Below are 11280 nucleotides of genomic sequence, written 5' to 3' on the forward strand. Positions count from 1 at the left end.
ACAAATTTTGAAAATGACCCATATATTGATACGAATAATTGTCATCCAATTTTCACATTAGGTTACTCATATGATTTGACACAATTGTCTTGTAAAATATACAAATTTACCTCTTTTTGTCAATTTTCTGAGATCTTAATTTTATTTCAATTTCTATAGAGAGTGTTATAAATGACGCCGGAAAGGGAGGCATTTTCCCGAAATACATAATTATAGAGTTTCACTTTGGAAAAACTCGCATAGACTTTGAAAATGTTTGAACAGCGGTGAGAAAGTCAAAATGTGACGGCAAAAAAGATTTAGAAAAGGGAAAGACGCATTCAATGGCGAGAAAACATAAAATTTTAGCTTGTGATAATCCCAGTTCAAAATAGTCTTTCATTTTTTTTTTTTTTTTTTTTTTTTTTTTTTTTTTTTTTGTAATGAATAAACTAGATCATTAAATTAAAAAGAAAATGGAGATTTATGCAAATGTCTCTGTTTTACAGGGAAAGTTTTGCGTTAAAACGCGAAAAATATATTTTTTTAACCTACGAAAATGAGCTCAATGGGCTTTCGTATATATTTACAGCACCTGTCCGTGCCGACAAATTGAATACCGCGCGTTAGCCTATATCATTCTCTAATTTAATTTCGTTCATCTTTATTATGAATTTCGCACTCAATAGAGTAAGAGTCGTTGTGACGTTGGAAAGTTATACGCAAACGAATATTGGGAGGGGAAAAAAATGACAAATATATATATATATATATATATATATATATATATATATATATATATATATATATATATATATATATATATATATATATATATATATATATATATAATTCTGATATCTTTTTAAAATAATTTAATAGGGACTACGTAATTATTTTTAATTAAGGACATACGCAACGTACCTTACCTATTGATAATTTTTTAAGATAATCTTAATTTAAAATCATAGTGCCATCAGATGTTTGTACACAAAAAATCAGCATGCATTACCAGGGGTTTTGAAAAGATATAAATTGATGAAAATTTTGTATAATTCAAAGAAAAATATACAAAATTACTAAAGATACATTCTAGATGTTTTGTTTATCCAAACTTGTTTCAAAAGAAGTGTACAACAGCATATGTAGACATTAAAATGTAGCACACAGTTCCTTTAAGTATTGGAACTCTTCAACTCCAGGGGAAAAGACAATAAAGTTCAAACTACGTTGCGTACATGTCCTTAAATTGCGCAAAAACAATATACATTTTGGTGTTCCTACAGTTATTGAAAGGCCTACATGTAGTTCCTACTGTGTATTTATTCTACCGCGCCGTGACAAGGTTTTGCGTGTGTTAAAGGTATTGAATGTTATAGATTTCCAATGGATTTCATAAAGAAAATTACACTGAATTTTCATAGAAAAAATGCAAATTAAATATTTCTCATTTATTTGCTTATAAAGGTATATTTTTTCTTTATCAAAGTAGTATTTAAGACAGGTTTTTTTCGTTCCAAATGTATTAATTACAAAGTTTCACACAAAGGCTTTTTTCAGTATTCTTTATATGGGGGGAGGGGGGGGGCTAAGTCCATATTTGCCAAAAAAGGGGGGCTAAGCCCCCCCCCCCCCGGTTCCGACGCCTCGTATACTAATAGACTTTCGTACAAATAAATACCTATGTTATAGATAAGGTAATTTCTTATTTCAAGGCTACGAAATTTTCCTTTGTGGCGACGAATTTTATTTCATGGCCACGAATTTTATTTTTGCAGACACTATTTTTTACACAAAAAAATCTGATAAAATGTCCTATAACCACCCACCGTAAACAGTGCAGTTGAATTATTCAGAATTTTGCTATTTATAGAACTACTCAACTTTTATTTTTTCAAGAAGGAAGGAAGAACAGCACGAGTTTTCTGCCCATGATTTCCGGAATAAAATGTCGAATCTAAATAGTAAGTGGTTTTATTTGAGGTTCTTTGTATAATTGAAAATGAAAAACATATCATAAGAATTATGAAAGATTAAAAAGAAAAAGAAATTTGAATCTAGACCATAGTTGTCTCATACTTCAAAACCAGCGACTTGAATGTATTAGTCTACTTTCGGTTTTAAGTTCGTAGTTCGAATTTCCTCATGGAACAGATACAAAAATAACACTAACTGTTATTTATGTCTCTGTCTTAGAACAAGATCATTAAAATGAGATCACACTTCCATGTGAATGTGCTGATCTATTACATTGATTTTACCCCAGGTTCTGTCAGGTCAAAATGCAGAAAGCTCTTTGTGGCCGCTATCGACTTTGGGACAACTTATTCGGGATACGCCTTCTCCTCCACCTCGGATTGGTCCAAAGTTTTGACCAGTAATTGGACTGGGGGGAAGGTTGTCACCTTAAAGACCCCCACAGCTTTATTGTTAGATGCGGACCAAACGTTTAAGGCCTTTGGATACGAGGCCGAGGACCAGTACATAGACTTGGCACGAGATGAAGAACATGAGGATTATTATTTCTTTCATCGATTTAAAATGATACTACATTCCGAAAAAGCAAGTACTCGATTATTATCTTCTTTTATTTAATACTCTATTTTTAAAAAAAATAATTTGGTCATCAAATTTATGCAAAGTAGGCTGACTAGATGATAAGGAAATACAAGAGTATTGTTTTCTTTTATCAGATCATATGATACATGTAGTTTGAAAAATTTATCAGCTACAGACATAAAATAAATAGACAATAATGTATACCCTTTTCCATATCAGATCCTGTATCACTCTGTGACACCAATATCAGCCAGAGGGTTTAAAGGCTGAGGGCTGATATTGGTCGATCTTGAGGGGTGACACAAGATGTGATATGGAAAAGGGTATGTTTTATTATGTTTGTTACATACTTAGCAATGAAATACATCACACATCTGCTCGAACAAACATATATAAATAATCACTGACAAACATATTATAGCAAAGAACAGTAATTTAAAATTTAAGAGAATACCAACAAAAAACTAGGTACACATGTATCAGCCTCACAGATCCATATCAGCACTGCAGGATTCGTATCAGCATTGCAGGATCCAAATCGATCTACAAAGCTGATATGGCAATTGTGACGTCAGGCACATCACATATGCATAAAAAAAACACCTGTATTTATTACTAAGCACCTGCGAAGTATGCATTAAAAACAAATATATCATTTTTGAATAAGTTTTTCTATTATATCACAAATGTAATAAGTTTTAATATATACCCTGAAGAATGCTGAATCACACCAGAAACAGTTATAACACTCAGGGGAAGTGGTATAAAACCCTCCCGATCATCTTTGCGTGCTTTTATGCCACACATTATAGCCTGGATTTGAGATTTACTGATGTCGGTTGCTAAACAAACATTAACAATGGAGCATGGTTATAAAAATTATGAAAACATCTTCACATTATTTATCTTAACTTTAATGATTAAGACGATTTTCTTATTTTAAAAATGTTATATAACATATACCATATGGCTTCTCAAGTGACTATACCAGATTATTTGCCCCAAGTTGACAGGAAAGCCCCGTAGTGTTATGTCACCCTCTGCCTTCGGCATTGGGTGACTTATTAACACGCTACAGGGCTTTTCTGTCACCTTGGGGCAAATGTTCTACTATGTCACCCTCAAAGCAATGTGATATACATGTATGTATAATATCAAATGCAATACATAACATTCTATTTACATTTGCAAATATTTTTCTTAGATGAACCTATTGAAGAGAAAATATGTTCAATTCTGTATGAACTTATTGGGGGGTCAGAGGTCATGGCGTGACTGAATCACACAGCGAGATGATATCTTGTCTACATATTTCTGTCACGGTGACACTGGTTTTGGAACTTCTAAGCCATTAAATGGATGAAAAAGATAAAATTATTGAAACATATATGTTTATTTTTGTTCAACAAATGATCATTAGATCTTTCTTTGGTGTGAAGAATGTTTTTGATTAGCCTAAAATCATGCTTACCTTTTTAACCCGAAATTCCTTTGAAGGTATGTAAACTGAAGACGATACCACTGCTTTTGACTTCATATATTAAGAACTCATACAATAATAGTAAGATTATTCTCAGTAGCGATCATGGTTTTTTCAATATGAACAGATATTTCCTGAACTGGACTGCTGAACATCAATGTATGTATTCAAATGTTGGAGCGAGGTGAACTCTCAAGACCAAACAGCCTCTAGGTCATTGCACGTCACAACATAGCAATACAGAGGGCTGTTCATGTAATAAATGCAGTTCTTTTCAGAATATTCATCTCAAATGTAAATAAAATCTTCTGAGAAGCCCCTCGGGATTTGATCACATGACCAACCAAGTTCATTTCCCAGAGAACTTTTCAACATTGTTGTTTATTTCTTAAATAATCATGATAATACATTCAAACATATGATAACTGTATTGTTGCATGTTGAAAATAGCCTAACCAAAATGGCAGTATACAAATAAACGAAAGTTTCAATAGCCTCAATTTCATGGATCAAGGGCTATTAAAAAGGTTTTTGGAACATTTAGTTGAGGAAGTATTAAAAAAAATTGTCAGGAACACACAGTAATATTTTGAGATGACAGCTTATATATTGGTATACAGAGAAATAAATCAAGAAACATAAACATTTTTTTTTGTGCAGAATAAAATAATGTACATTTTTTCAATGGATGGATCAGTAGCTCTCTGCTCAGTGGTCATCCATCCCAATTTTTTTTTTTGAAACCAGCAAGCTACAGATCTGCAGCTACTTCAAAGGCATAAAGTGTTCTAAAGATTGAGACTTAAGAAACCAAAATACAAGTTTTGTACAATATTTGACATCTTTATTGGAAATATGGTGGTCCTGAGAAAAATTGACAGTTACAGGTCAATGACATGCATTAATTTTGTTATGCTGATTGCATTAGTAAATCACACTGTAATAAAGTGATGACAGATTGATAAAATGATAAAATTTTGCTTGAAGAATTAACTCAGTGTGATAAAAAATGAAAATATTTTAATAAGGAGGTTTGAACAATGTAAAGACATTAATGATTTTTTTATTCATTTTAGGTGATAAGTAGAAAAACAAAACTGAAAGATGCCTCAGGTAAAGAAATGGAAGCCATTAAAGTGTTTAAAATATCTATAAAGTTTTTGGTGGGTGACCTGATGAAGACTCTAAGGAATAGTTACCCAGATATAAAGGAATCAGATGTTGAATATGTTATAACTGTGCCTGCCATTTGGGATGACAGATCAAAGCAGTTCATGAGAGAAGCTGCACGAGAGGTAGGAAGAATATATTTTTTTAATTTGGAAATGGATCAAGGTTAAAAAAAATCTGGTGCAGTGCATGTCATCTTAATCTCATTGTTTTCAGTAAAAAGCTCTTCTGTCCTACCTACATGTATTCTTCCACAAGAGGCATGATTTTTTTTTCTTTGTCACAGGCTGGGATTGAGCGATCTTCCTTGACTATAGCTTTAGAGCCAGAGGCTGCATCCATTCATTGTCAGTATCTACCAGCTAAAGACCTTAATCTTTCCAGATCTAAATATCTTGGAGAACTTGCTGTTGGGAGCAAGTATTTAGTTGCTGATTTGGGAGGTTTGTGTTTCTTACACAGATAAGTCTTTAAACTTTTTTGTGCCCTTCTTTCAGTGGGATATTAACTTGGGTCTGTCCATATTTGTAGATGTCTGTTATTCCAACTGTGTGTAACACTTTTGATTGTGGGAAATATATCGAAAAAGCCTTGAAATTTTTTAATGAAATTGTGTATCACAACTTCCCATAGCTATAAAGAAGACCCCAGTTGATTTTGAGGTCAAAGGAAAAGTCATAAATTTAATATGCCTTCCTTCTCTGTGTAAAACTTGTTCCTGGGCAAGCTTTTTCAATGAAATTTTATATCACAATTCCTTATGGCTTAAAGAAAACTCATATTGATTTTGAAATCAAAAAGTCAATGTCAGAAATTTATACATCATTGCTAATAACATTTTCCAGATGATATTTTCTTTGAGCTTTTTCAGTGAAGTTAAATATCATAGCTCCTGGTAACTTAAGAAAGACTCCTATTGAATTTTAGGACAAAAGCTCGAGGGTCAAGGTCAGGAATTCATACAACACAAAAATGGTTTTCAGATAATCACTTCAGTTTTTTAAGACTTAAGGAGGACTCCTTTTGATTTTTAGGTCAAAAGATCAAGATCAAAATTCTTATCTTGCATAGAATAGTTTCCTGGTGACAAAGCTTAACTATTGCTGTCTTCCGTTGGATATTTTTTTTTTTTGTAAAGACATCTTTCAAAATACCGAAAAAGGCGTCCAAAGCGGTGAAACTATTATACTCCATACATTGAAAACGTATTCCCCATACTTTCTTGCGACTCGATCTCCCGCATTACCCGTTGTATACGGTGAATAAAGTTAATCCGTTATAATATTGTACATACTAGTATTCGAGAGTTGTCTGGTAAAATCATGGACAACATGTTCTTATGGAAAAAATACTGTGCTTATTGAGCTGAAATTTTCAGTAAATGGTTATCTGTCATATCCATGTACATATATATCTTAATTTTCTTTTTAAAATTTAGTCAAAAATATGAATTTTGTTAAATTTGAATTTGCACATGGTGTGGTACGGCTAAAAAATCAGGTTTCATCGGAGAATATGCACATCTCATTTCGAAATAAAAGTATGAAATAGAGAAAGTTTGCATAAAAATTATCATATTTTAAGTCACTATCTACATTGTATGTGGTCATTTTGAAAATTTCAAAGCGTTTTTTTTTTTATTTTCATCAATTTCTCGAGCATATTGAAATGGGAAAGTGGGAAACGCAATATTCGAAAAATGGTTTGTTGATTTTATGGTGCACCGGAGAGCATTAATGATTTCTCTTGATGACAGAAAAAAGACGCTATCACTGCAGACCGTCCAAAAACTATTTAGTAGAATGTAGTAAGAGTACTATCTAAAACATGCTAATGCAAATCTTTTGAAGGTTCCATATACGTGCGTGACTGGTCGCTAGTCTCTTGATGGAAGATCAAGTACCGTGCATCAATAAAATTCCCGAAATTGTGTGGTCTGATCCAATTTTTTACTATTAACAGAGAATGATATGACATGGCATTAAGTGCACTGCAAGCTATACCACACATACATGTAGCATAAAAAACTTTTTTTTTTTTTTTTTGCACATACAGACCCGTAGAACGCGAGGGGGGGGGGGGGGGGGGCAGCCCCCCATTTTTTCTGAGTGTAGTATTTTTGCTATTGTAAATCTTCCTGTAGAGTTTCTTGTCAGATTTTTTTTGAGAAGTCCCCCCCCCCCCACACACTTTTGAAACCGTTGCTACTGGCCTGATATATATTTATTTTGAAATTTGCTACATAATGTTTATCAAAGAAAAATATACTAAAGAGTAGTGGAGATTTTAGAATGCAGTGTTGCTTAGTTTTCATTCCAGAAAAAACTTGTTTACGATTTTTTCAGATAACTTCCTAATGTACATGTAGTTATTTTTGAAACAATAAAAGGAAGTCTCTATGGAATCATTTAAATTGTAGATTACAAATCAATGATTCGGAAATGATTCCCACGAAATTCCTTCTAAAGTTTATTATCAATTACATTTTTAGGAACCAGAAGTAATTTTCGGTAGTATATACAATTAGGAATGAGCTAAAAAACGTCACAATGTTGTTCTTCAGAATTATTCATTTAACACTGTTTAAAATGATTTTTATACTACATGTATGAAATGAACAAGTATAAAACTTGCATACATTTCAGTATAAATGTCAATATTTTATAGGCCATAACTTTTCAACTTTCGACTACCTGTCATTTTCAGGGGGTACAGCAGACATAACAGTGCATCACAAAATTGATGACGGATCTTTGGAGGAAATGAGGGAGGCCAGTGGTGGACCATGGGGCGGTAAATCTGTGGATGACGAATTTGAAAAGTATATTGAGGAAATCATTGGAGAGGAATCCATGAAAGAGTTAAAGAAGTCATCTTTTGATGATTATTTAGAACTAATGAGGAACTTTGAGTTAAAGAAGAGATCAGCTAAGCCAGGGAAAGAAGGAAACACACATCTATCCGTTCCACTGGGTCTTGTACAAATTGTCAAAAGAGATAAATCTCGGAAATCTCTAGAAAAAGCTATTGAAATGTCCCCACATGCAGGAAAAGTCACTTTTGAAAACTGGAAGTTGAAGTGGAAAAATGAAGATTTTCTTCGTTTCTTTGAAAGCACCATTAAAAAAATTAAGGAACATTTACGAGGAATTTTGTACGATAGTGATATGGTAGCCGTGGAAACAATTCTAATGGTAGGCGGTTTTGCCGAATGTGAAGTGGTCCAAAAAGCTGTTCGAGAGGGTTTCAAAATGAAACGTGTAGTTGTCCCTGACGACGCAGGCATTTCTGTTTTAAAAGGTGCTGTATATTTTGGACACATTCCTGATGCGATATCTAGACGAACAGCTCGATACACATATGGTATCCAAAGCTGGCCCGAGTTCAACCCAACAAAACACCCAGAGAGCAAGAAGGTGGAGGTCAATGGAAGGGCTAGGTGTAAAGATGTTTTCTTCAAGTATATAACAAAAGGACAACATTTGACCGCTGGATATGAAAAATCACAAATATTTCAAGCATTAAACCCAAAGGAGAAGAAATTAGAGTGTGCAATTTACATCTCCGATAGCAAAGATCCCAAATATGTGGATGATCCAGGATGTCATCGCCTGGGCGTCTTAGTTATACCCCTGCCAGATTTGCCAGATGGTGCATCAATTGAATTGGAAGAAAGTATGATATTTGGAGAGACTGAACTACGACTTCAAGCTAAAGATATATTTTCTGGAAAGAGTTATGAAGTACAGTTAGATCTTTTGGCAGAACCTTCGACTGATGATGAATAAAACTGCAGAATTTTTTAGGGTTGATGGTGCAATTGTTAAACTTGAAAATTTGAATATTTCTACTTGCCGATCTGTTAACATAATGAATGACCTGATAAGTAATTTATTCATGCATAGAATTTAACACTTTGTGTTCTCTTGTAGTTTTGGAACTATTTGAGATGTGTCAAAATATAGTGTTGAAAATTTTTAAAAATATTGTTTAGAAAATCAACCTAAATTATCAGAAATCTAACCAAGTAAAATCCTAGACTTAAAAAAGTAAAAAAGAAAGAATAAAAAAAATATACCAACAATAGTAGCCTCATCTAAAATGCCACAGAAAATAATTTGACCACTTTGTTTAGAATGAGGGGGGTATTATTTTAACGCATTGACATTGTTTGATTTTTGTTTTAAAACGGTAAATTTTCCATATTTTTATTTTTCAGAAAATAAAACTTGGGAATATTTATGCATTAGAGTCTTATTGTGTAATATTTCTTTCCTATATCTATGAAAGTTATTTTTGTTCTGATCATGTTGATATCTAATGGAATGCGTTATTTTAAAATTTCTGTTTTATTAAAATTTGGATAAGAATATCCATAATATTTTATCGCTGATATATATTGATTGGCAAAAAAAAAAAATGTTTATGGAGATCTGAAAAAAATTCTTAGATTTAAAAACCGAAGTATCAAAGGAAAATTAGCTAATCAAAATGTAGTTTAGCTACCTTGACACTTTTAACTTGGTTTTTTTCTTTATCAATATATATATAGCATAGGGATTCAAGCTGTGGTGTAAAATATTTAACTTTCCATTTTCCCAAGATATCCCAAGTTTTATATTTAGCCTTTTTCCAGAATCTCCATTTGCGAATTTTTTTCTCCATCAAAGAATATACAAACTATATCTTTCAAAAGTGATAATATATACAGAAAAATAACAGTGCGAAAGGAGTTTTCCCCGTTTCGTAAAATCAGAAACAATGTTTTGAATATCTGGCGTCCATTGCAGAAGAAAATCAAGGAAAGGGAAAATGACTGAAGAAAAAATAATCAAAAAGAAAATTAAGAGGAGGAAAATGTTTGAACGGAAGTAAAAATGCCAAAATAGTAAGATATGTTTACTTAACATTATTTTGATAACTGACTTCCGTACTCTTGGAAGAAAATCCAGAGGGAGGAAGGATGAATAACGGGAGAATTGTACAAACGCGATAGAAAAATGCAGAGGTAGAAATCCTAAACGGTACTGCTCGTCCGTGCGGTTTTGTTATATTGATACCTTGTTCGTGTGCATTTACATATTGAATATTTTCAAAATAATCACAAATAGATATTTGTATTCACCTCGCGAAAGCGAGGGGACATTTAATCTCATTCGTCTGTCCGTCTATCAAAAAAAAAAAAAAATTAGCCTTGGTCATAACTTTTGTATGAGAAAAGAAAGAACTTTCATATTTCACTTGTACTTTACCTGTAACAAGACCTTTCCAAATATGCGTATACTATAATATTTGACCTCTTGACCTTGACGTTTGACCTACCTTTCCAAAATGTTAACATTGGTTATAACTTTTGAATGAGAGAAGATAGGGTGTTCATATTTGACATGTGCATTACCTGTAACAAGACCTTTCCAATTTTACTATGGACTTTTATATGCAACGACCTGAAAGTTTGACCTTACTTTAAAAAATTAACAAGACCCGTGACAAGACCTTTCCAAATATAGTATGTTTTAAAACCCCATGACCTTGATGTTTGACTTAGTTTTCAAAACTTTTAACATTGCTGATAAGTATTGAATGTGCGAAGATTGGGCTTTTAAATTTGACGTGCATTTACCTTTTTCAATGCCTTTTGGAGTGCACTCTAGTTTTTGACTTCATGTCCTTAACCTCAAATTTTAACCTACAACCATTTTCAATTTTTTTTATAATATCTAATCTATGGCAACACCTTTCAGAAAGAACAGTCATTTTTGACTTCATGACCTTGACCTAGAAGTTTGACCTACGTATCAAAAAAATAAACTTTGGTCATAAATTTTGCTACAGAAGAGACAGGGCTTTCACATTTTTATTACATGTGCATTCCTTTGACAAGACTTTGGATTGTATTATGATATTTGAATTCATGAACTTGATCTTGATGCAGGTATGATAAGCTTTTATCTTGACCGTAACCTTTATATTTCTTTTCGTATGATGGACAGACAAAACAGGACACATAACAAGACAGTTACAATAAGCCATAAATGATTGCATCCCAATCACTGGGACACCGAAATTGCATATTTCACGTGTATTTCTTG

General features: G+C 32.7%; 1 protein-coding gene across 2 annotated transcripts; it reads left to right on the plus strand.

Moving 5' to 3' along the window:
• Nucleotides 1–1914: 1914 nt before the first annotated feature.
• On the plus strand, nucleotides 1915–9428 carry LOC133190391 (heat shock 70 kDa protein 12B-like). Of its 2 annotated transcripts, none has more exons than XM_061325996.1 (5): nucleotides 1915–1943; nucleotides 2246–2544; nucleotides 5098–5313; nucleotides 5475–5631; nucleotides 7895–9428. In XM_061325996.1, exons 1-5 carry the CDS (start codon nucleotides 1928–1930, stop codon nucleotides 8974–8976), a joined length of 1770 nt encoding a protein of 589 aa, XP_061181980.1. In that variant the 5' UTR covers nucleotides 1915–1927; the 3' UTR covers nucleotides 8977–9428. The 2 variants fall into 2 exon arrangements, with proteins under 2 accessions (XP_061181980.1, XP_061181979.1); XM_061325995.1 differs by having other exon boundaries at nucleotides 2246–2541; nucleotides 5095–5313.
• Nucleotides 9429–11280: the final 1852 nt, after the last annotated feature.

The sequence above is a fragment of the Saccostrea echinata genome, unplaced genomic scaffold (assembly GCF_033153115.1).
Source record: "Saccostrea echinata isolate AGI-Se365-2 ecotype Australia unplaced genomic scaffold, CSIRO_AGI_Sech_v1 ptg000022l, whole genome shotgun sequence".
Lineage (NCBI taxonomy): Eukaryota > Metazoa > Mollusca > Bivalvia > Ostreida > Ostreidae > Saccostrea > Saccostrea echinata.

Bases quoted from the DNA above. Each gene is read 5' to 3' on its own strand.
- LOC133190391 (XM_061325996.1), top strand. The intron at 2,545-5,097 runs AGTACTCGATTA...TCATTTTAGGTG, and splicing joins TACTACATTCCGAAAAAGCA to ATAAGTAGAAAAACAAAACT. The intron at 5,632-7,894 runs GTTTGTGTTTCT...TGTCATTTTCAG, and splicing joins TTTAGTTGCTGATTTGGGAG to GGGGTACAGCAGACATAACA.